Here is a 26,518-nt window from a genome sequence, read left to right as displayed (position 1 = left end):
TATGTACAGTATGTATCTGTTTGACTTGCCCTTTTTTCCATTTTCAGTTAGGCCTTGGAAAATGCTGCCATGTTTGACTCCTCCATTCTTCATTTAATGGCTTAACTCACAGTGAAGAGTGTTGTAAGTTCTGAATGAAGAAAGAGTATTCAAACATGACAGCCCTTTCCAGGCCTAATTGTAAAAATGGAGACGGTAGCAATTAAACACGTGCATTAATTTATTTCTGAAGTTGGGTACTTGAAGCAAATTAGAAACCTGAGTAGTTTCTAAAAGTTCAGCAAACAAAGATGTTTTATTTTAGAAGAAAATGAAACAATTTATATGAAGGAAGGAAGTTATGGCTATTGTTAGTGTGAAAACATACTACTCCATCTTATTTAAGATTTGGATATTGTATCTGCTTTACTATTCTTCATTTTAAAGTGTAATACCATTTGTAATAATCAGGGCTTTTTTTCTCATAGAACGCTCAGAACGGAGTTCCGGCACCTTTTTTGGATGGAACCTTGTAGGGTAGGCAAGGCGGGTTGTATGACATGTGTGAGTTCCGGCACCTTTTTCTTTTACAAAGAAAGCACTGGTAAATAATTGTTTACATCTCCCTTGCATTGTTACTCTATATGGCTGTGATTTTTTTTGTTGTGAAAATACAAGGTATAAAAAGCTCAAGAAATATATTCCTGCTCTACTATCGATACATCTGAGTGTACACTAAACACTAAGCTTTTGGTGAGTGCTAGACACTCACAAGATTTGGAATCAAAGTATACCGTTACAGAAAAATGAAAAATAGTTCCATAAATATTACCAAGTACTGTATGAATTATAACTTGGCCTAATATTTCCTCCTCTTGGTAACTGAGATGTAGTTGGGCCTAAGGGCTCCTGGATATCCTACGTAGACTTGTATCTCCTAGACTTTCTCTTTATACCAGAACACTACATAGGACAACATTTTGGAGGAAGATTACTACGGATGGGCACCCTACAATCAGTTCTGCAGTGATGATGACATTCTTTAGGTCAGGGATGGGAAACTATGGCCCTATTATGATTTGTGGACTTCAATTCCCAGAATTCCTGAGCCAGCCATGCTGGCTCAGGAATTCAGGAAGTTGAAGTCCACAAGTCATAGAGGGGGCATAATTCCCCACCTCTGCTGTAGGTAAACTGTCAGAGGCAATATGCTACCTAAAAATCACTTTTGTAGGTAGTAATATTTCTGGCCCACTTGCCCATCTAGACATCCTGCTTGCCTCCCACTTACTTTCTGGATACAATCTCCAGCTGCTTCTCACCTTACATCTTATACATACATCAACAGCCCATATATTTTTGGTCAGGAGGACACATTTGGCTTTAACAAGTTTACATAACCACCCCAAATTATGTTAACATGTATTCACCTTTCACAATGCACTGTAAGATGAAATTTGTAAGTTGCCTGATAAGAGCCAGCCCAAGAGAAGTTATCGCCTGAGGCAAGTTAACAAAATAAGCCAAACACATTCCAATTGCATAGACGGACTGGACGGGTATATACTGGACTGGTATTTCCTATCACACCTGAAGTTCCAGGTCAATTGAAAAGTTCAAGACAGGTGTTAGGGCATATTCTGTTCCATGCCTCAACAAGGGGAGGCTCCAGAGAGCTTAGAGGAAGTGACTGGGGCCCCGCCAATATTTGCAGCCTGTTATAGTTGCTTAACTCTGCTAACAGTAAGGCAAACTCTGGCTTTAAGGCAAACTTAAGGCAAACTATTCCTTTAAGGTTGCCATACCAGTATACGAAGGGAACAAGTTGGCAGGTGTAACTTTTTATGGCCTGGCGCCTTTCCCTTGAAGCCGCTGTCTTAAGGCTTGGTATTCATAAAGGTTCTTACTTCTTCTGACTTTCAAACACAGAACTCGACCCCTCTTCCTCCCATCTCTCAGGAGCAAGAGGGCACAGCAGGAATGCTCTGCCAAAACATCTGGCTTCTATTGAATTTTACTGCTTCCTCAGGAAGCAGCTTGGATGAAGATGGATTTGTGATAGCTGTGAAAAAAAGGAGAACAAATTTCTCCCCACACATATAAGAATAGCCAGAGTTACTAAACACGTATGCACAGAAACACATTTACTCCTTGCTTGATCAAGGCCCACAAGGCAGCTTGCCCATTTGTTTTGCAGAAAATTGGACACAAAAATTGGAGGGCACTAAAAAAAAAACAACATACAAAGCAGAGAGCACTGTATCTCGTGCTGTATCCCAACCCTTTCCGAAGTACTAATAGGTTTCCAGGATTTCCTGTGGCACGTGGAGACTCAAACTAAACTGGACCACTGCTCTGTAATGGTAGATCCTTACCCGAATGACTGGTAAATTAAACTATCTTTTGAGAAGGAATCTAAAGCATATCCTCTTTATAGAGGCATATGCAGGCTCACACGGAGAAGATGTTTCTAGGGGGACAGCCACATAGTGGTGAATTCTCTTGCTTAGAGAATCTAAACAGATCACAGAACATTGAACAAACCCTCCTTTACATATTTCTCTGTGGGGGAGGAGGAGAATATGGCATAATTATTGTGTATCCCTCCCACATGTCCCGTGGCTGCTCTAGGAGAGGGAAGAGACATTCCTAGACTTCTCATGCCTTCCAACAACTTTCTGGCTGCTGCTTTTGCTGCAACTCATTACTTCACTAGCTTCAGAGGGGGCCTTGGGACAATCACCTCTTTTAGCTGGGTTCACTGCATTTTACTTGCAAAGAGATTGCCACAAGAAGTGCAGGGCAGCGCTTGCTCAGACCACTCAAGTCACAACAGCAGAAGTATTGCTATATTTGGGGAAAGATGAATTTCCACTGAGGTGGTTGGAGAAGGGTGGGTTTTAGTGCTTAGAGCAGGGGTGTCAAACTCACAACGTCAACAACGTCAAGTGACGTGTCGCAACTTTTTTTCTATTGCCGGCAATGGAGTGGGTGCAGTTTCGGCATGATGCATCTGGCCCACAGTTTGACACCTCTGGCTTAGAAGAACCAAGACTGTAGAAGCAGCACTGGAATGTGTGCGTTGCTTTAGATATGCAGCCTGGTATTGTGGATTTTAAATTTCCCCTAGTTTCATAGCACTTGATGAATAAGTACATGATGCTGATTGTGCTATTTCTCTTTTCTGAATATTATACATTTTTTTCTACAGGAAATGTGATGGGAGAAAAATTGTAGAGAATTCTGGAAAAATAAGGAGCAGAGTAGGTTGTTGAAGAGAAGAAGGACAGGATAGGCAGTTACAGAAAAGAGAATTATTACTGTGAGAAACAGTAAGTTATCTCATCTTGACCATTCAAAGCCATATCTTTTTTCTTAGCTTTATACTGAACTTACTTTGCAGATTACATGTGACATGAGTAGGAAGTCAGAGAACCCGATAATTTTTCAGTATATATATTCCACACATACTGTATATAGACAGTAGCTTGAATCTGGTTTGGTTCACTGTACATTAATGAAATGAAAAAATTGTGCACTACAGAATCCAGTGACCTATATAAATCATGCAAATTAACCGTGTTTGTGTGATCTTATGTTGTATAATTTATTCAGGGATATTTTTAATTTTACGTAGGTTTTCTGGTTTTGCTGGTCACGGGGAAGAGTGCAGAGCTATATAGCACACATAAATCCAGTTTCTATCATCACTGCAAATCCTGTTTCTGGGATCACATGGTTTCAAGTTTATTTTTGCAACTTCAAGTACCAGAAAATTGTTTGTGTACGTCAGGGGTGTCAAACTCACAACGTCACGTGACGTGTCGTGACGTATTGCGACTTTTTCCCCATTGCCGACAATGGGGTGGGTGTGGTTTCGCTATGATCCATCCGGCCCGCAGGCCAGCAGTTTGATACCCCTGGTGTACGTGAAAGCTCAAGATATGAAAAATAAGATTTTACCCTTCTGTGCTTTTACTGAATCACAGCATACTCCAAGTTGTGTTCTTATTGGCAGCTGCCACATAGGCTCCTCATACCAACACTCTCATTACTAGTACCTGCCTATGATTCCAGTTCCAAACTCTTCCTTTTTCTTCAGGGTCATTGTGTAGCCAGATCAGACTGGCTTGGTGGGATAAGAAGGGAGTCAAATTAATCCCATCTGGAACATTGAAAGGAAAACGAAGGGGTATGTGGCTTGATACTGAGAAAAAGAAAGGGGGAAAAAAACCCTAGGCAACCATAGCTGATTGTACTAAGTTGCAATCAGTCCAGATAAGAAAGGGAAAGTAAAGAGCTACTCCCGATGACAATAATTACAAGGAATTAATTTGGGACTTTATGTGGGCTGAGTCACCTTCCAACGTCTACTAAATGATTGACTTCACATTACTTTTGGCATCGCTCTCATAGGTGTCTTCCTGGCAGAGTAAATAGGAAGTGAATTAGCACTCTCAAGGCTTTGTCCCGGCTGCCATGGCTGGCTGGTGGCCCATTCTGATCTCCAATCCTCCTCGACCCTAATTGCTCCACTCTAGCACCCAGGTCCCTAAGAAGTAGCCTCTTGTTTGCTTCAGCATGGGAATGCGGCCCAGGACCTGAAGCTGCACAACCCCCATCTTCCCTAGGGATTCTCTCTTGGGCCTTGACCCTGTACCTTCCACCTTTTGGCCCAGTCTTGACCCCAGAGCTGGTGCCAAATTCTAATTTGGCAGGCATCACAGGAAAGGAAGGAGGGAATTCCCTGGTTAAGCAAAGGCAGGGAGCGGAGCACCCCAAGGGCCATGGATGGGAAAGAAAAATGGGCTGTCTTAGGAGCAGCAAGCAATCCATAATGCCAAGCCCTCAGCCTTTGCACTTCAGCCTACTCTAAAGTAGGGAATTACCATGGCTCAAGGCCACAGCTCTGTTCTGGGGAGTGACTGGAGGGAGGCAAGCTTGGCAGATATCACCGCCTAGCGTGGGAAGTTCAAGAAACAGGAATGTTCTCGATAGGAAGGAGGCCAAGGGACCAGGCTTGCAGCTGCTCTGGAAACATGTGTTGCTTCAGTGAGGCCAAAAGCCTCCACCCGACACAGGGTAGGGATGCCATGATGGCTAGGAGCCCTGCCTTGGCACTCGATCAAGGAATCCTATGCCATAGCTGTTTGCTCGGGCAGGTTTACAAGGGCAGACATACAAATGTGCAAACGTAAAAGAGCAGAACAGGAAGCGGAGAGGATTACCACTCAGGTGAAGATTTCAGTCTCAAAGCGGTATACCTATGCCAATTGTTTTTCTGGGAGCTATATGATTAAGGGACTTTTCTGTGATCTCTGACGAAGGGTCAGCTTGACAAGTGCTCACATGTGAGCATTCAGAGAAATGGCTGCATGAAGGCATACTTGCTTCATGGCCTTTTGGAAGGGCATTTTTTGTGCTGAGCCCATTTTGGAAGATCAAAAAAAGCACCAAATGCTTTAAAGCTCAGAGACTTTTGAAAAGAACAGAGGAGATGATACTTCAGACAGGCATAATCTCATTTGCAATTAATGCGTGCAAAATAATCCAGAAGTCAAATTTTCTGGAAATTTTAAAAACAGGCTAAAAAATTTGAGTGGAGACCACAGCAGTGTGCCACATAATCTTACGCCCATCAAATGATTTGGACTACACTTCCCAGACAGGAGTTCAGCCTTAAGGCTCATCTACATATCCCATTTTCCCAGATGCAAAAATTCCTTGCTAACTGTTGGTGGAGGATACTTTTGTATAGATTTAGATTTAAGGGTTTTTTTTAATCCTACCTTTATTATTTTTTATAAATAACTCAAGGCAGAGAACATACCTTTTTCTTCCTCCTATTTTGTCAACAATAGCCACCTTATAAAGTGAGTTGGGCTGAGAGACAGTGACTGGCCCAAAGTCACCTAGCTGGCTTCATGCCTAAGGTGGGACTGAAATCTAAGTCTCCTTTTTTTTTTAAATGCGTGTGCACCTTCTTCTCAACCCTTCCCCAGCCCACCCTAAAGGCACTTTTTGCTCACTCTTTCTGTGATCTCCTTCCAAACTTACTTTTTCCACTTCTGTGCAAGTCAGGCCAAGCGGTCAGCCTGCTGTGAACTGTCAAGCAACCATCTCTCCACCTCTCTTGCCAGCTCACAGATGGCAGGCAAAGCAGGAAGAGAAGGAGGGAACACAGGTGTTTTGAGGGCGCCAATTCTTCTGGCATGAGAAAAAAATCACTTATCCTCACACAGGAGAGAAGAGGACAAAGTGTGTTGACTACTATCAGTTTCTATAAGAAAAGATTGGACAGCCATTTGTCCAGAATAGTATAAAGTCTCCTCCATGGGCAGGGGGTTGGCCTAGACCAGGGGTAGGCAACCTCGGCTCTTTTATGACTCGTGGACTCCAATTCCCAGGATTGCTCAGGAATTCTGGGAGTTGAAGTCCAAGAGTCATAAAAGAGCCGAGGTTGCCTACCCCTGGCCTAGACGACCCCCAAGGTCCCTCCCAACTCTGTTATTCTGTATTCAGTTCTCTGAACACTGAGGGATCAGGAAATCACAGCAAAGAAACTGTTCTCCCTCACAACTTTTCACTTACTCCCATTGCCCTGCCCCCTGGTGCCAAAAAGACATGCTCCCACCATGGAAAGTCTGCTTTGCCACAGCGATATCCCCTGCAGAATCACTTCCTCTTGCACCTGCTCTGCCCTGCCCTGCCCTGCCGCACCGCTTATAGACGCCAGAGTTCCATAAGGGTGGGGAGTCGTGTTTTAACCAATTGTCCGGCAGCCTTTTGGAAGTTTGTTAGACAGACATCGCTTTGATGTCCCAGTGCTCTACCATGCAGTTGGTTAAAATGACCCTTTTGTAGCCTCAACGTTGCAGCTCAACAAGCCCTCCAGAGGGTTACTGGCTGTACCCCATGGAGGATGCCCTGTTCTCTAATTCAGCAGCTTCTCTCTCCTACTTCAGTATTACAGTGCTGAACGGGAGGGGAAGGGCACATTTTAAACATGTGTGCAGTGACACCTTTGAAGGGAAAGGAGAAAGCAGAGCTGTTATCCCGAGTACTGGGAATAGCTGCTTTGTCACCTGCCCGGGGTTGATAGGATGAGAAGTTCCACTTTTTGTCCTTCTTACCCTCACTCGGACTCTCACCCAGGACATTTTATGGAAGACAGAAACCGGGATAGGCCTCTCTTCTCCAGCACTGCTTTTCTCACCATGAGCAAAAGGAGAAGTACGGATAGATATGATGAAAGTGTGGGAAAGTTGCAGGAGAGAATGGGTTACTTGGTGTCAATCCCACCCATGGGATCAGAGAACAGACATCAGGAGACTCATCGGTCTTCTACAACCAGTAACTGGCATTAGAGGACTTTGAGGTAGTCCTCGTTTAGCAACTGCAATGGGGGCCGGCAACTCGGTTGTCAAGTGAAACATCATAATATTACCATTTTATTCTGCTTTCTCTCATTTTACAGATCTACGAAGGGGATAAGTGTGAGGAAGGTCGTAAAGTTACTTCTTCATCACCATCCTAACTGCAAATGGTCACTAAACGAGGCAATTGTTAAACGAGTACTAGCTATATTCCACATCTCACACCTTGAATGTCTCTTGTGGACACAACCCCTCTTCCCCTTCACTGCTGAAGCAGAATTGGGTCCAAATGTGGTCAGCACTTCTTACAACCAGCATATTTTTGTGTTGGCTCTCATCCTAGATAACGGCACTTTAGTGCCGCTATACTAAACAGCGCTTGGAATGCTGTTCTGGAATCACAGAATCTCCTCTTTCAGCTTTTAAAGATTTGCTGGCAAATCCATCCTGGTGGGATGATATTTGGACTCGTACAGAAGTGGGGTTAAAATGCAAGGGAAGTGAAGCTTAGGGGAGCCAAAGCTGGGATCGTCTTCCCAATAAGCTAAAGAATGGATTTCCTTCTTATATTTAATTTTGCATGAATCCGCACAGCTTTTCAAGGTTTGGAGCGAGAATAGGGATTCTCCTACTTTTCCCCCCCCCCAGGATAATTCTACATAAAGGACTGGGGTGGAGAGGAATGGGAGAAGGCAAGCAAGTTCTCTAGTGAGTCCTGGAAGGTTTCCATGAGCCATATGGTGGAGCCATGTTGCAACCCAAAGCCAACACTAACTGCTTTTTTTCCCCCTGTAACCTTCACTACATTTGCTAATGTTTTGTGACATAAAACCTAGAGATTAATTTTTTTCTTCTGTCTTAATTGAAGGAACCATTTAGTACAGATTTAACTATTATTACCAAATCATCAGGATTGATGCAGCGCACACACGCGTGCTCCAATCATGTTTGGACTAGCTTGGAGGATTTATGCAAATGGGCCTGCCGGGAGAGGCAATTTGTAGCAGAGAAGGACAATTATACAGGGCCCGTGAGTGCGGGAATGACTGTGCCGGGCGGCTAATGGATAATCATAAAGCGCCAGCAGCAATGAACACCACTGCAGCGTGACCAATGACTTTATACAGCACAGATAAAGAGGCTTTTATGCAACACTGCCTTCCTTTTGAAAGAGGGGCAATTCTTCCCCCAGAGCAGTGCAGGAGGCAAGATAGACAGGAGGCAGGGGAGCACAGAGGAACAGGCATCTCTTTGGCCCTCTTATTCTTCCGGATCTGATGACCACTATGATGGGTAAGGCCTTCCCCATGTTTAGTGCTAAAGTGCAGTCACCTCTAGGGTGAAGGCAACAGTAATAACCCAAAACAACAAGCAATGCTTTGATCACCACATATTCACCAAACATCACCACCACCACCACTTTTTCTCATGCCTCTACCCAGTGTGGTCTGTAATTATTATGCTACAAACAGAGTTCTGGGAGGAAGAGTCCGCTTTTTATAGTGTACAAATACAAGAAAGCAGTATAAAGAAACACACTATACAGCATGTTGGATGTAAAAAAAAATATAGGCTGAGAAAGAGTAAAAGAAAGAGAGAGAGAGAGAGAGAGAGAGAGAGAGAGAGAGAGAGAGAGAGAGAGAGAGAGAGAAAGGGAAGAAAGAAAGAAAGAAAGAAAGAAAGAAAGAAAGAAAGAAAGAAAGAAAGAAAGAAGGAAGGAAGGAAGGAAGGAAGGAAGGAAGGAAGGAAGGAAGGAAGGAAGGAAGGAAGGAAGGAAGGAAGGGCTTCATTATGTGAAATTTCCCTTCCCCAAAATCTAATTACAGATCCCCAGTGACATACATACACAAATGCAAACAGGCTCACACTTTGTCTCATTCATACTGTCTAGCCTGATAAATTTATACAGAGCAAACACCTGTAAAGTGGATGGAGAGGAAATTTCTAAAAGGAAAATGAAGGATAGAGACAGGTGGCTAAAACCTTTCCTATCACAACCCCTTTATCATCGATGCCCCTCATTCCAGCTAATAATTCCAGATTTGAGGGCGGGGGAGAGAATCCCACGGTATTAGGAGGAAGGGGAGGAGGGAATGAGGAGAACAGCATTTGCTGCAGGAAAAGTTCTACCTTTCTCCCATCCTGCTAATGGCCTGATAGACCCATCTGTAGATCTATCCTTGCAGAAATGCACACAGAAGCACTTCCATTCATTTAACAACCACACAGACAGACCCTTCTTACAGCATCCACTGGGTCCCTCAAGCTTTCAAGCATACAGGCAACGTTGCACACATTTATAGTGCTTTCCCCAACCCCAAGCACCATAAATCATACTAGATCACTCACTTGATCTTCCTGCTGTCACTCTTGCCCATCGAAACCTGTCGCAATGAACTGAGCGTGCTGGAGTGCTTGCGTTTCCTAGGCCGCCCAGGTCCCCGTCGAGCTGGACTCCGGGAACTCTCCTCTCGCCTACAGGTAATAACCATATTAAACACAGAACAAAAAGTCAGGAATAGCCCTGCTCCCGTACGTTGGGGGTTTCTTTGGATGTGGGCGCCAGTCTAATTTAGAGGACAGGGAAGGTCTTTGACCAAGGGGATCATTTGGCCTTCAGATGCTACAGTAAACAGACCAACCTGTAGATTCAAAGTCATTTCACCCCCTCACCCACTGACATCATTCCTGGCACCATTTTGCTTTACCCCTATTCCTTCTGGCAAGCAACTCAGGTGCTTATCCTAGAAACCTATTGTGAAAACTAAAGAAAACAGACACTCACTCATGGTCATGCCGCCTCTGCAGTTTGGCCAATTCCCGCTGTTTCTCTTTGTAGCATCGCTGCAGTTCTGCTAGGCGCATGCGCATCTCCACTTCCTGTGTGTCCAAATTCTCAATTGCTGCTTTCAGAGGGCAAACCTTTGGGGAGAGAGAAAAGGCCATCTTAGCCACAGAGGAAAGCAAGAGGTGACAGGGCGCATAACATGTTTTATTCATGCTTTCGCTCCTGGTAGTTATATGCCCTGAGACTTATTTGCACTCTTGAACTGAGGAAGCAAATTTAGAAGGCCAATTGGTTCTACTTATGTACTTGTAGGATGACCTTTAAGGGACTATTTTTGTGATCTTCATTCATGTTCCAAGTGAAAGCCATTTTGGCCACCCAACATCTTCAACTACTAAGAAATGTAATTAAGACAAATTAATGTGAGGGGATTTCTGGAATTCAAAACAGAATTGTAACAAGAATACTTTCTGTTGAAATTTCTTCTTTCTCTTCCCCCCCCCCTAGTTGATTAACTTTGATAACGATCTATCTCCTTGCTGCACATACCAAAAACACAGAGATCTTTAGAGATTTCCCATTCTCTTAATGGACATTCTTATCATTTAGGAACTCAAGCAGAAGCAGTCCACAAAATACTGCTGAACTGTATTCAGTTCTCAGATTGCAAGTGGTCCTCAACTTATAACCTGGTTGCTTTATGACGGACCATCAAAAGCTACTTATGTCTTCTTTTCATAGTTACAATGGGAACAAACTATCTCTCCCCCCTCCCCCCGCAGTTACACAATCACATTTTGGGCGCTTTGCAATTTACTTAACTTTCCGGCAGTTTGCACCATTTTTTTTACCAGTTTCTCCTGTTTACAGTACTTCTGATTTTTGGCAAAAAAACAAACCTCCCATCAGGGGAAACGGATTTGGTTAATAACTGCGGTGTTCACTTAACAACAGCGGTGTTTGCATAACGACCACCGCAAAAACTGTCAAAAAAGTCAGGTTCATTCATATGATGCCTCAAATTACAACCGCAACAATTTATGACCATAATTCACAGCTCAATTATTGTCATAAGTCAAGGACTATCTGTACCCAATCAGAAGCCTAACATTCTAACCTCCATACACTCTACCTAGCCAAACTTCCCTATCAATGTGATTATTAAAATTGGAGAGGCTGATACAGCAAAAGCTATCCTGCAAAGTTGATTAAGGTGAGCCTTAATAATTGTCCAATAATCAAACAAATAAATAAAAACAGGAATAAAAAAAATGCACTCCAAGGTTTCAAAATCTTCTACACACAGTTTTGCTTATAGAATACAGCAGTCTTGCCTAATCCTGCTGTCTCATCCAGAGGTTTCCGGAGCAAGCCACATTTTTGTTAGAATGATTAAACATGCATTGCAATGTCACACAAGCTCCACCTCTCGCATGTGACTATGATTAATGTACAAAAGGGGAGGGATTTGCACCGTGACATCATAATGAAAGTTTCACTGTTTGCTCACCTTGCTACCCCTCCCAAGAACGAGTCCCAAGAGACAAACTATGGCTACAAAATCGGAACGCTAGCAGGTAATCTTTCAGTCCATCCGCTTTGTCGTTCATTTTGAACACAAGAGACTTACAGGCTTTGTTTTAGGGGTCCAGATGTATTTCCGTCGGGAGACCCGCATGCGAGGGCGCAGATTCACACATGGTGCGGCATCTGCCAGACTGAGGAGGTCAGGTGGGCTACTCTCGAAGCCAGCAGCTTCCACAAGAGCCCAGGCAGCAGTGAGGGTAGCTAGACTTTGCAAATTGAAGGCTGCCAAGTCTTCATCCAGCACTGTGGAAAACAGAAAGATACAGTCGGAATCGATCAATTCTCATTCACAGAATAGGTTATTAATAGGTTATGAGCTTACATTTCCCACCTAGGGCTCTCAATCTTGTCACATCAAAGAAACCATCATATTCAGAGCTTCCAGACTAAATTTGCTTTCTTGGCCTGCTTCTACACCCCTCCTCTATCATATAGCATCAGTTTGTTACGGCCCCTTTTGCTGCTTAGCAGATTCTCGGATATGAAGGAAAAAGGGCTTCTTTTCCCTTCCTATCCAAAGATGGGGCTCCTGCACGAGTCCGTAAGCTCGGAAGACTAAACCTCTGGTCCCGGTGACCGACCCAGATTGGATCCAGCAACATTATCCTGGGACATGTATAAGGTAAAAGGTAAAGGTTCCCCCGCACATGCGTGCTAGTCGTTTCCGACTCTAGGGGCCGGTGCTCATCTCCATTTCAAAGCCGAAGAGCCAGCGCTTGTCCAAGGACGTCTCCGTGGTCATGTGGCCGGCATGACTAGACGCCAAAGGCGCACGGAACGTTGTTACCTTCCCACCGTAGTGGTCCCTATTTTTCTACTTTCATTTTTACATGCTTTCGAACTGCTAGGTTGGCAGAAGCTGGGACGAGTACCAGGCGCTCACTCTGTTACGCGGCACTCGGGATTCGACCCGCCAAACTGCCGACCTTCTGATCGACAAGCTCAGTGTCCTAACCCACTGAGCCACCGCGTCCCTTGGGACATGTATATTTGCCTTCATTTGTAGGAAGGAAAAAGGCAGAAACCAAAGAGGGAAAACTGAGAAGGGCGCAAACAAAAAGGCCCCGTAGTAAAGAAGACACTCAAAATATTTCAACTGTATAATAAATACTTCATCTTGTAACATCTCTGAATTCTGGTGACTGGATGAAGGTATGTGTCTTGGCCTTCTGTGTATATTTGGCGGCATCTCACAATCTAGCCCATCTCTTGAAAAGACCCTATCTTTCCTGGGAAGAAACATCAAGCTGCTTTCCCCCCCGCCCCCCCACCCCCAGATAGGAAGGCCTGAAAGAGAGCCATGACATAGAAAACGTTGGCTTGCAAGCTATGGTCATTTTAGAAAAAGCAGAAAGCTCCTCCCAAACCATAGCTTAAAACCACCAGGTCCCTATTTGTATTTATTTGCAGAATACATCTGATGTCCTTTCTCACAGAGGGAAAGTTGTTACCGTAGGACGGGGGTAGGCAACCTTGGCTCTTTTATGAATCATGGACTTCAAGTCCCAGAATTCCTGAGCCAGCCATGCTGAGGGGAAAGGGAGAGGTTTGCATGCTTGCCATGCTGGCTCAGGAATTCTGGGAGTTGAAGTCCATGAGTCATAAAAGAGCCAAGGTTGCCTACCCCTGCCGTAGGATGTCACTTGCCCAAGCAGGAGGCCTGAGAAGCCCATTTGGGGCAGCAAGCAAAATCTAGCATTGCCAGAATTTAAGGAAAAGGGGGCCTAATGGAAATAGCCTCAAAAGTGGAAGACGTGTTCAGGAAGGAGGGAAACGGTTGCTCCAATAGGGAGAGCTGAAAGGGCCAGCCTGCGCATGAAGATATATAAGTGGAAAAAGGGTAACCACGGACATGTTGTTGTTGTTGTTGTTTTAAAAAAACCCTGCAATATGCATGTGTGGGTGTATCTCTTTAAAGACTCATGCAGTCATACACCTCTCCCGCATGGGCTGTTGCTCTTTGTATACAAGTGCATCTGCTTGTGAATGTGCCTGCACACACGTATGAGAAGGCGCATAGGGGAGTCCTTGTATGCGGTTTCCGTTCCACTGTGGGCAAGAACGGTTTTGGTGTGTGAGCAATAACCGTTGGTGTACAGATGAAAAGCACAGACGTCGCTTAGCCACAGGGGATGATAACCATCTGCATATGTGGGTTGGTGTAAACCTCGCCACTGGGGAGGCAGGAAGTAGGAGGCTTCTAACAGCAGTGGAAAGGTGTAGGGACAAAAAAGGAGGACTTTCACTACTCAAATGATATTGGATGGTTGTGATTATTATTAGCATTAGCAAAACCCATTATTATTCATAAGCAGGGAATGTGAGATACTTCTCGAGAGTTAAGACATTCTGAAAACAGGAGACATCAAAATAAATCTGGTAACAGACCAGTCAAATATGCCGTTCTCCAGCTTTCCAAGCATGCAAGGCCTCATAGTAATAGGTCAGTCTAGGATGCTTATAATAAGCAAACCCCATCCCAAATTAATTCACAATTCAAAACCCAACAAGGGAAATCCCCCTGACCCTACTGCTTTCTACATGCAATATACAGTAATGAAGTCCAAGGCTCTTGCTTTCTAAGCTTTCAAAAGTAAGAGGCATGTTGATCATCAGCAAGACCCAAGCAAGTGCAACAATTCTAATACCTGCCCCGATTTCATTTGGTTGTTGGGCAATCCTCCAAATTCAGCCTCTAAGTGGGAATTTACTAGATTCCCTGGTGCTAGTCTTAAGTAGCCTGATGGGCAAGTCTCTCCTTGCTGGTGAATATTTTGAGAGGTGCACGCCTCCTCTATTGATTTCTGATACTTTCAAAGTTGTATGCATTTCAAAGAGTCTATACTGCCTTAACGTGGTATATCTAAAACAATGATCTACATGGATTTATGTGCCATTTTTGTTTACATGGACTAATTCACAGCATTCAGTTATTCATAATGCCAGAGATTATGCAAGTGATGGCTTGTAAACCCAGCTGTGCTCAAAAGTCAGAGTGGGATAATAGAGTATCAGGGTGCAGGATTCTAAGGAAGAATACAGTTCCTCTGAAAAAAAAGAAGTAGGGGGCATTGAAGAGGAATAGCTCATGTCAGAATAGTTCACTTTATCTCCTAACCAATCTGGGACCTGATCATGATTAGGACAGATGTGACACAATCTTTGGTCTATTTTTCTAAAAAGAGAAAGAGGAGATTCCTTCCTAACCAGTCGTGTACCTGAGAGCGATCTGCGATGAACAGATGTCTAATGAAGGGATCTAGAAACTATAGTTGTAGCAGAAGAGATACTTCATCAATGATGGACTGAGCTAGGTGACCTTTTGAGGACTTCCAGTAAGAACTCATGGTCATCCCTGAAGGAACAGGACGGCATGGGAGCAGAGACTGGTGGCCAGATAGCAGAACTCTGGTTGACAAAGTCTCTCTGGAGGAAGGAGAGGTAGTGATGTATTCCAGACACCTGCTCCTTGTAAGTAGACTACATGAGCCAAATTTTTATGGTCAGCTTGTGAATCAAGCAGCTGGGAGTTGAGGGATTTCAACCAAGCTCACAGCTATAAGGTAGCCTATGTGGACATAAAATTTTTCAGGCCTGATATCTTTTGGAAATATTTCTTAATTTTTTTCCAATTATTAGGAATCTTTGAATTGAAAAACAAATATGCAAAATTTTATCACAGGGTGAGTTTCCTTCAAACCTTAATATAAATATAAGGATTTTTAAAAAAATATTTTTGAATAAACAGCAGAAAGATGATTAGAATGTTGATTTTGGAAACTTAGCGATGGACTAAGGGTCCCAATTTGAAATAAGATTTTGAAATTATTTATAAGAAATATTCCTGTGAGAAAATGCTGCTATTCTGAATTATTTAAAAAAACATGATAAGGTTGAATACTAGAGGAATCAGAAGGAACTATTTACTACAGCTATATTACAATTAAAGGAGAATAGTTTTCTCTCTTCTCTTTCTTTTCTATTTTTTATTCTTTTTACTTTTATGTTTCATTTGTATTGTTTGCTTTTCAATTGTAATATTTAATAAAATTATTATTTTACAAAAAGGACTAGTGTCCTTTGGGATCCCCTCCTACTTTACAACTCTGGATGAGACTATCTGAGTGACACCTGATGAGAAGGGAGAACTATATACCATCATGCATGTGAATCTGACATTTGATTAGCAGCTGTTCCATGAAACACTGAAAAGCTAATGGAAGGAAATAGGGGAATAGACCCTAGTATGTGTGCAAAACCATTATTACATATCCCAAGAGGACAAGCATGGACATCTTTTTTCCAAGATCTGGGAAAAGTTTCTAGAATTTCTAGTTCTGGTCCCTGGACAATCCTCACATCACGAGCAAATGTTCAACATCCAGTTCGTTCGTACCGTATTCCTTTATCAATTCCCTGCTGGCTAATCAGGAGGCAGGATTAGGGTATGGGAAAAAGGAGCTTCTCATTCCTTTGCTGACATTTGATATTTGGCTCTGCCTTTGCCTTAGATGGGAAGTGCAATTTTGTTGTTAAGTTGCCCTCGTGAGCCGAAGAAGCCAGCAGTCTTCAGATACCAATAAAAAGAGGTGCCAAGAAAGAAGCAAATGCTGATTTTTCCACCTCCCTGCTCCGAGGTGGAGGGAAGGAATCGAAGACAGGATGACCCGTTGTTTCCTTACCTGAATCACAGTGCCGCTGACAGAGTTCCAGTTCAGCCAGCTCACTGAGCAGGGCAATGCCAGGCATCCCTGAGCTGCACGGAGAGGGCAAGGGAAGGGAAGCTGCAGAAGACGGGGATTCCAGGTCTGGGAGTTCACCCAAGTTGATGCTGGCAGCAATAAGGGCATCCAGGCCACATGGTGCTGTCTGTACATCAGTATGTGTGGATGGATCATCGGGTAAGACAGCATTACTCTCCGCTTCCTGACAGTCAACTTCCAATGCTGCAACAGGACTCTCTTCCGTAGTCATCACTTCAGGAGAAGGTCCTGGCGTGGCAGCATCTGAACTAGGCTCGTCCTGATGTTCTTTTTGGGTAGAATCCAAGTCATCTGAGCTATCCCTGACCAGCAGGGAGCAACTTGGGGTATCCTTAACCGTTTCAGTCGAGCTTGGTCTCTGGGGATGGACAAGTAGATGTGGAGGGTGAGCATGGGTGGGTTCCACTTCAGAGTCCCCAGTCCCACTGGGTGGGCTAGCTTCTGCCTCGCAGCGTGGCTCCTGCTCTGGTGGAAAGGTGCGTGACTGTTCAGGCTCAGCTGCTGTAGAAACAGTTTGCATAGTGTCAGGATCAGCTGGGTCCCGGGGAAACGGTGATGCATAGCCCAGACCAGCCACAGGGTAGGTATAACCAGGAGGAAGATCTACAAAGAGAAGAAGAGTCCCGGTGTAAAGCATAGCAGGGGGCCAGCTAATCCATGGCAAATATTAATAGTCTCAAATATAGAACCCACAAGGAGCAGTACCACTTGACACAATATTCCTTTTTCTCTACGGACTGTATGATTACTTCCAAAAATTCTATTTGTACTAAATTGCTCAAATTCACGTGATATATTTTGCAGAATTGTCTCAAAAAAAAAAGGAAAGAAAGAAAGAAAGAAAGAAAGAAGAAAGAAAGAAAGAAAGAAAGAAAGAAAGGAAGGAAGGAAGGAAGGAAGGAAGGAAGGAAGGAAGGAAGGAAGGAAGGAAGGAAGGAAGAAAGAAAGAAAGAAAGAAAGAAAGAAAGAAAGGAAGGAAGGAAGGAAGGAAGGAAGGAAGGAAGGAAGGAAGGAAGGAAGGAAGGGAGAGAGAGAGAGAGAGAGAGAGAGAGAGAGAGAGAGAGAGAGAGAGAGAGAGAAAGAAAGAAAGAAAGAAAGAAAGAAAGAAAGAAAGAAAGAAAGAAAGAAAGAAAGAAAGAAAGAAAGATGAAATGCTGAGATTGAGGGAAATTCAAGTTGAGAAAGGAAAATCCAAAAACAGGGACAAAAAGATGCTGAGGTCCTGATTATAAACAATGGAAATACTACATAAGTCCCTCTGGTTTCTGAGACTACAATACGTACAATATAGGCAGCCTATGTGTCCATACTCCATCTCTTACAGTAATCCCCCCTACTGCTGCTCATGATCAGCTATGGGGGGGGGGGGGAGTTTAAACACACTGCTGCTTCCTTAACATTCAACAACAGCAGGGAGCTACGTGGAAGAGCGGTCTTCCATGTGTAAAAGTCCTTGTTCCTTTCCTAGTAATTGTTAGTAGGTGAAGTGTACTTTGGTTCCAACCACCTTTGAAAGGTTCCATCTCCAGGTTCGAAGACTTTTAACATAGTTGTCCAACCTCGAAAACCTTCCTGTTTTCACTACATTTGTCAAGCATCTCTCTATAACCACAAGAGTTTGTATTTGCCCTATTTTAACAACCTGAAACAAGACAGTGCTATAAAAAATTATTGATCAACATCCCTTATACTTTCCAGAATCCTTACTAGCAACTCATCCTTTCTTCAGTGTGCTCTTAATTGAATTTAAACTGTTGGATTACAGAACTATACCAAATGTTTGCTAGACCCTTATTATTATCATTATATACAGAGCAAAGTGAAATCACACAGCTGCCAGTTCTTTAGCTGGTGTTGGTCTTCATATGCATCAACTTCTTCCCAAGAACCTAGGATGTCATAATGTATTGGGATAGCATATATGCAGATCCAAGCAGTGTGGCCTTGTACTTGTTGTGAACTGCACAGTCTTCTAGAGATTTAGTTTGGATTTAGTATTTGTGTCCACCTGTCAATCCTTCTCAAGGACCCAGAACAGGTAGACGTTGTCATTTAATAATATTAAAGGTATTGCCTCAGGATGTAAGCTGTTTCAAGGAGAGCTGCCTTTTGCAATTGACTGCTGATGATTTTGTCAATGCCAATGGTCTTCAAATCGTGGTCCAGAGGTGTATTATTAAGATTATGATTAACTTATTAGCCACCCAAATCCGATGGACTCTGAGTAACGTACCAAAAGTAGAAACACCCCCTCCCCCGTCATAAAAACAGCTAAAGCATTCAACAGATAGACCAGATTAAAATAACCCAACAGACAGCAAAACCAACAAAAGAGGGGGCATTTCTCATTCCAGTTCTCAGCCTGCCATGACTGAATCTCTACCTGGTTCCAGTGATTTAGGATAGTCCTGGGCTGGCCGCCCTTCAGGCTGCTTATCCTCAGTTTCAGGACCCGTAGAATTCTGGGAGGGCCCTGGACTTACAGCAGGGGAGCGTGGCACCACAGCAGGACAGACAGGTAAAGTGCAGGGACCCGGGCATTTGGGTGGATGGCAGCATGAGGAGCGCTTGACTGAGCAGGCAGCTGCTGGGGACAGGCCCTTCGGGGGAGCGTTTAAGGCAACTGCTTTGTGAGATGGTTTGAGTGGCTTTTCAGGACCCGGCAACTCTAGCTCTGGTGGAGGCTCTTCAGGCTTCCGCTATTAAGTAGGTGATGGAAGAGAAAGAGATGGATAGTCAATAAGTGTATCAATCAAGTACATCAATAAATAATGACATGGCAGCAATAAGCTCAATAGTGGTACTATTAGTGTGCATGTCTTAAGACTTCCGTGTGGTTCCAACAACCTATAACTTCAGGATTGATTCATGGAGCATGTCACTGTGTATTCTTTCACTTTCTGTTTCTCGATATACCTTACACAGTACCGCGGTTGGTATCATAGCCAATGTGCAATCCTATCCTTAGGCTGACTCGGTGGTCTTTTGGAGATTGTATCCCTCCAGAGCAGTAACAGGAAGAACAGTTTCAATGAGCGGGGAATCAGATACATTTGAGAGGTTGGCTAGCTTATGTTTTCTACTCTTCTGTCTTGGACTGTGCATGCAGGAACCGGGACTGGGCTTATATGGTAAGTGAGTAGAATTCTGCCTTAAAAGCATTCAGGTTCTGCAAACAAAAAATCATGCAAATTCAATTAAGTAGGGAACTTTCTCCTCTACAATGTTTCAATGGCTGCTACTCAAACACCTACATGGAGAGAAGAAGCCCTTTTCTCTGAACCTGGCAATTTTAATTAACCAGCTCTCTAACTAACATCCCCCATAATTTTTCAAGAATATCTTTTTGGAAATTGAATGAGCCAAACATAAAATTGGATCCAAAGGGTCAACACAACAGGGCACACATTATTTTGTACTTGTTCAAAGCCTCAGCACAAGGCCTTAAAAGAAAGACTTTGGAGTCAGAAAGCAAGTTCTTCTTCCACATATGCTGTTGGATTTCATCATTATCACAATCACACAACTACAAGCATGAGGAAGGTTAGTATGGATCTCTAGCCAATATCACTTCCCTTGAGATGAATTCAGGAGATTGCTTTCATTCGGGATCTGGCCAAGCACTATTGTTTGAAGATTAGATGGGGTTTTTTTCCCATCACACCCAATTGGATGGAATGTAATTTCTCCATTTTATTCATCTTCTCTTGCACATAGGTGTTTTGTAAATGGCTAAATTACTTTAAACGATCACCTTCCTGCAATAAATCTAGGTGGGTCTGCGTCATCCTGTGATCTGGACCACATGGAACAATCTATATTAAAGGAGCTTTATGATGTCTGGATGATTTTACAAAGAACGAGATTTGTTCCCTGTTTGCCTATTTATTATTAATAGCTCCGGGCAGCAAGCAACAAAAATCAGCAATACAAATATCAATAAAATTCAAAACATATTACAGCTAGGGCAGCACAACTGTATCAACCTCCACAATGCCTAAAAATGGGCTCTCAACTTCTTAGCTGACAACGTCCTGGGAAAAAGCCAGGTTTTGGATACCTTAAGGAAGATTGTCAGTAATTCCTACACCCTGATTATCCAGATGCTCATAAAGGTGGGTCTCTTTGCTATTTTTCAAACTTCCCAGTAAGAGTTAGCAAGAAGTGTGACATCAATAATACCATCTTTTTCACATGCCTACCTGGCTGTGAGTGTGCCGCTGCACTTCTAAGGCCTGTGCTGCACGCTGTTGCTGCTGTTGCTGCTGCTGCTGCTGCAAGGCATAGAGTTCTTGCTGACGCAGGAACTGAGACCGGGAGTAGACAGGGAGTTGTCCTGTGTGCTGCAAGTGAGAACCAGGCCCACGGCTAGGATACATGGATGGCCAGATAGTTGCCTGATCCATCACCTCAGCTGCAAAGAAGCAAGAGAGATAATCAGAGGAGTAAACAAAGCCTGCAGGCACACCCATTGCCTCTTCTTACAGGAGAAGGACCTTTACCTTTAACCCAGGGAATATGCCACAGCTAATTCTCTCTGGCTGTCACTTACCCAGGGTGTGGGGGGCTCCATGGGCTGGAGGCTCCGAGGGCAGAATAACGAGCTGAGCAGGTGGCTCCTGTGACAGAGGGAAGACGGGTTGCATGGCACTGGGCATAGAAGGTGGGAAACCAGGTGGTAGGTTTTGATGCAAAGCAGGGTGCCCAATTCCTGGAATAAGTTAGGAAAGAAAACATTTTTGTTGACATGAGATAAAGTCCAACTTTATTTCACCTATGTGTATAGCAACTCCATATTCTCCAGGGAAAGGCGTTTTACAAGGACACATTTTTGCTTGTTCACATTTCTCATTTAACTTTTCATCCATCATAGGTTGAGTGTAGATTTATCACATGGAACAACATAGATAACATATTGTTAATAGATTTTAGCATCAGTTTCAATATGTATTTTAACTTTTTATATTCTGTTTTATTTTGACAAGCATGTTAATTGCTTTGAGTACTCACCAATAGGAAACACGGTATTGAGCAATAAAAGGGGGGGTCTACGTTAAAATTGAGTATAGTGTTGCTATTTCCACCTGTCTCTCCCATGCAGTTAGCCTCTTCTTTCTCTCTCTCTCTCTCTCCCCCTCTCTCTCTCTCTCCTCTCTCTCTCTCTCTCTCTCTCTCTCTCTCAAGATGGGCATATATAGCAATAGTTTCTCCTATTTTTCTTCACAATTATCTACCCTGTGAAGAAATGAAGGCTATAAGACACCCAAAAAACTTCCAAAGCTAAGAGTGAACTAGAATCAGAGTCATCCCACTCCTAGTTTAACAGCTTAACCATTTTACCAACCTGAGTTAAATCACTGGACAGAAATGAATACAAGAATCCAGAGGCTCATTCTGAAGTTTCTCTGCACGTTATACAATTCTATATAGGAAATCATTTATGTCTATTCAGGTTCTTGCTGAACACTGAAGGATTGGATATAGTATGATCCAAACATTACTGCAGATTAATTACCATGTAGGTTTCTTGTAATACTGGAATAGTACAATTATTCGGTTGGAATAGCAAAGTTGCCCTTGACCCCATTAGCCCTTGACCCCAATCGTACCTATGTTTATAAGTTAAGGTCAGTTTAGATCTCTTATTAAAGCAGCGCATGGGGAAAAGGCAGACTCAAGCTTCTTTTTTATGGTTCATTAAATTTTCGATGTGTGATTGGTCAAAATCAGGGACATGGATTTTCTCATCACAAGAGACATGGAAACTTAGTGTAAGATCTAAGATAGGTATAACAATAAAAGCAAAATACCTCTCACCCTCATAAAATTGGAAAATATTCAAAAATTCCAGCCCTTCCCATGTGTAACACTTGCTCTCTGCATTCTGCCCACTACAAAATGTCACCTCTGTTCTTGGCCACCTACAGATTGTTCATCTCTGCAAAAAGGAGTGATAGGAGATTGGAAAATGTAAGGGATGGGATACAAGAAGACAGGTTTTTGAAGCAAAAAGAGGTACTAAGACTCTTTTTGGACTGAATTCTGTGGGAGGCTGGATTAAAAGTGGTAGATCAGGAGTGAAGGACTTCCCTGATAAGTCAGAAATAAAAGAACAAGTCCACGAAGCCATGAAATCCAGATAAAATTTCAGTTTTAGATACAGACTGTTTGCTTGACTCACCATAGGAGTGTCCACCCATCCAAAGTGAAGGGCTGCGTGTCCGAGGCAACCAATGTGCATGAGCAGGATGGGTATGGGCTGCTGGATCTCCTCCCAGTTGGCTGGTCTGCAATGAGGAACTGCCTGCAATCATCAGATGAGGGGTGAGGTCTCCAGGACAACTACTTGATGGGTGGATTCGGGCAAATTCCACAAGATCTTTGTTATCCCTGACAAGTTAGAAGTACAGATAAAAGAAATGCAGGTCAGCTGGGATAAAGAGTTCCCTTGGCCTGGCCAAGGAATTACAGTATAATCATCCAGTAATGTATAATTATTTTATAATCTTAACCCTGGGAGATGGCTTGGATTGCAGAATAACAATGACAACAATAACAACAAAGTAGCTCTCAGAAGGAAAGATACACCATTTGACAATTTTAATGCTAATTGAAAGATGTCAGTGATTTTTTTTCTGGGATGCAAGTAAGCTTTACTAAGTGCCCTTCACTCGCCTTCCCAGTCTAATTACAGATTATTACTAACCACCACCAAGACAGTGTTTAATCCCCCTTCCCTTCTCCGGTAGTTGGGCTAAGAAGGCCCTTACTGAAGCAGGAGATCTCTCCCCACAAGCCCCAAACGCTCCTCACACAGCCGGTTCCGTTCTTCCTCGGCATCTAGATCGATGACATGCATAGGCCTCGCAGTACCAGCTGTGAAAAACAGAACGGGAGAGCAGAGATGTTGATGGAGGTGTGCAAGAAACCGTTACCAAGACAAAGGGGTTAAAACATGTTTTGAGCTCTAAGAAATTATGTGTGTGTGTGTGTGTGTGTGTGTGTGTGTGTATAAAGGTAAAGGTTCCCCCGCAAATACATATATATATGTATGTGTGTACACACACACACACACACACACACACACACACACACACACACACGGGACGCGGTGGCTCAGTGGGTTGTGGGTTAGGATGCTGAGCTTGTCGAGCTTGGCGGGTCGAATCCCGACTGCCACGTAGCAGAGTGAGCGCCTGTTACTCGTCCCAGCTTCTGCCAACCTAGCAGTTCGAAAGCACGTAAAAATGCAAGTAGAAAAACAGGGACCACTACGGTGGGAAGGTAACAGCGTTCCATGCGCCTTTGGTGTCTAGTCATGCCGGCCACATGACCACAGAGACGTCCTCGGACAAGCGCTGGCTCTTCGGCTTTGAAACGGAGATGGGGAAGTACAGCACTATAATTCTTGCAAGATTCTATTACCACAGCCTATCTCGATAAAAGTAATTCTAGTATCCCTGGTCTGGTTTACCCAGCAGAGCTGACAACAAAACCCAGGAAAAGAGGAAGAAGATGCTCTTGAAAATAAGCCCTACGACGTCCCTTTCACATTCATGTGTCCATTCTGCATCCAGATGGGATTTCCACAAGAGTGAAGATAGAGTCCAGGATCTAACTTCCCTCCCCAGCCAGAAGTTTTTAGCTAAATTCAACTGCTGGAGGGTTTAATTTCCAAAGTGGAAGGCCAGGAATGAGAGGGAAGGAGCTGAATATATTTAATATTTGGCTTCAGGCTGAAGCCCATTTCATATGTTCATACAAAAGGGTCTTCTTGAATCAAGCGGGGCACGCCACTGCCTAGTCTCACCCCTGATAGGTCTCCTATTGCCCACTTCCCAATCTCCCAAGGCTAACACCCACCCCCCAGCCCTTTAATGTACAAGGCAGAAGAGAGGATCCCTGTTCAATCATAAAAACCACAGAGAACTAATGGTACTTATGTTTGGGGGGGGAACAGGACAGGAAAAGGCACGCTTAAGCCAATGCTTGTGCCTCCTGTAGCAGAGAGTAGTGATAGAATTGTGAAAGGAAGCACAATGTATGTGCTTATGCCCCTCCTCCCAATCACATACTTTTTAAGACATCAACTGCCTTTTACTTTATTCTCTAACGTTTGTTACCTTTGAGGCCCATGGCAGTCCGGCTCTGCCGACTGGAGCTAGATCCATAGGCTGGCTCTGGCCGACTTAATGTATCCTTTTGACGAGCCACAGCCACAGCAATGCCCACTGGAGGCTGACGCACCTCACCATCTCCGTGGCCAAGGTCATGGTCTCTGCTGCGGGCACAGTCTGAACGTTCCAGGTCCTGCTGTCCTTTGGTCCCCAGATGTTTGCCCCCATCCTGATGGGCACAGCTGGCCTTGAGGCTGCCCAGCCCCACATAAGGAGCCTTCTGGCCCACAATAAGTGCTTGGTTGCTGTATTTGAGCAAGTTTTTCATGGCTGACACTTCGTCAGGCGGGGTCTGCATTTCCTGTGTGAGCACAGAACCCTGGGTCATGAGCGCAGCCTGTTGGAGGCTGCTGCTAAAAGGGTCCAAGTAAGAGCCTTTTCTCTCCTCTGCCATGGACAAAGGAGGGCCCTGGCCCTGAACTGGCCATGGTGGCAAGTGGGGCCCACTGTAGCCCAGAGAGCTGAGCTCCATGGATTTGCGCTTGGATTCTGCATGAGTGCCTGCCTGCTCCATCTCTGTCTGCAAGTGCTGCTGGTGGCGGATGCGAGCTACTTTCTGGGTGCTGGAAACTGGCGGCTCCTTAGGGGCCTTGTCTAAAGTGCAGCAGGACTGGCTGAGTTTGCACAGCGTCTCTTGGGAGTTAGGTCGGGCACAATCTTGAGGTGGTATCATCTCAAAATGCCCACCCTTAGGTTGGTGAGGCAAGCTGCCAAAATGGCTGTCAGAACCAGTGCTATTCAGGTACTCCAGCCCTTTCAGCCGGGCATTGGGATTCTGGGGCCAGTCCAGCCTCCGCTCCACTTTGCCCTCAGCTTTGAGGTGAGAGAAAGGATGGTGCCCATAGGTAGAGGGGTGCTCTGGGCCCACCTCGTGGGGGCGCTCTTTGCCCTCACAGGGCTCTGAAGGGACCTGAAAGGAGCGGCTCTTGTCAGTCAAGTGGCCTACCGAAGGCACAAAAGTGGCCCCGCTGATCCGTAGCTCCCGGCTCGCCTTGTCCTGCAGAGGACACATCCCATCTGGGCTGGAATGAAGCTGCAGGCAGGGGAAGCTGCCTGTTGTCGTGCTCAGGGCAGGGGGCCCAGCAGGCAGACTGGACGGGACAGTGTAGGAGACCGAGTGGTGCAACATTTGTCTTCGCTCCAGGCACTCACTGTAGGACTGAGGAGGCTCATGGTGGCCAAGGTCCTTGGCACAACGGCTCTGGGCAACAGCATGGCGTGATAAAAGGCCTCCGCCACAACTGGGGAGGACGGCTTTGCCCGAGTCACCATTCAGTACCTTGGAACTGAGCAGGCATGAGGGCAAGTGTTTGGGCCGGTTGTCACAAGAGCCCCGCTGGAGAGTCCCTTCCTTGCAGTTTGTTTCCGGTGTCATAGGCATCACCAGCTTGTGCCGCTCCTTGGCCGCCTCCTCCTCAGCCGCTCGCTCCTTGCTGTCACCCTTGGCGCCTTTCTCCTTTGACACCGCACAGCGCTCATAGTCTTTGTGCCACTTCTGTCCGTGCCCAACCTCCCGGTCTCGGCTGCAGGAGCCAATTGGATGCCCTGGTGCTGCCCGGGCAATGCTGGGGAAATTGTGATTGGTTGAAAGCAGTGTAGGTTGAGCCGGAAGGTTCCGCAGGTAGAAATTGTCTACAGAAAGAGGGGAAGCGGTTAAGAAAAGTCTCCCAGACAACAATGTGGCCTAGATCACAACATGCAACCATCACAGTCCTAAGAATAGCCCAGCGGCTCTAATTGCCCATGCCTTGTGGCACCAAGTCACGCTGGAAATAAAAACTCCCCAGTTTGCAAAGGGACATTTACAAAGCAGTGGCTGATCTAGTGAAAGGTCAGGTGCCCACCTGA

At 44.5% G+C, this 26,518-nt stretch overlaps 1 protein-coding gene across 1 annotated transcript in view; it reads right to left on the bottom strand.

Annotated features, from left to right (window-relative positions):
- Positions 1–26,518, bottom strand: part of BAHCC1 (BAH domain and coiled-coil containing 1) — a 109,813-nt gene that overhangs the window by 16,902 nt on the left and 66,393 nt on the right. The window contains exons 6-15 of the mRNA XM_081317299.1: positions 24,617–26,302; positions 23,264–23,369; positions 22,675–22,883; positions 21,046–21,204; positions 20,696–20,907; positions 18,877–19,192; positions 16,413–17,096; positions 11,774–11,973; positions 10,141–10,277; positions 9,705–9,830 (exon numbers count right to left, since the gene is read on the bottom strand). Of these exons, the coding sequence (XP_081173425.1) occupies positions 9,705–9,830; positions 10,141–10,277; positions 11,774–11,973; positions 16,413–17,096; positions 18,877–19,192; positions 20,696–20,907; positions 21,046–21,204; positions 22,675–22,883; positions 23,264–23,369; positions 24,617–26,302 (3,835 nt within the window). The remainder of the gene's footprint in view (positions 1–9,704; positions 9,831–10,140; positions 10,278–11,773; positions 11,974–16,412; positions 17,097–18,876; positions 19,193–20,695; positions 20,908–21,045; positions 21,205–22,674; positions 22,884–23,263; positions 23,370–24,616; positions 26,303–26,518) is intronic.

The sequence above is a fragment of the Vipera berus genome, assembly GCF_964194415.1.
Source record: "Vipera berus genome assembly, chromosome: 2".
Classification (NCBI taxonomy): Eukaryota; Metazoa; Chordata; class Lepidosauria; order Squamata; family Viperidae; genus Vipera; species Vipera berus.
This window is presented reverse-complemented; position numbering and strand designations above follow the sequence as displayed.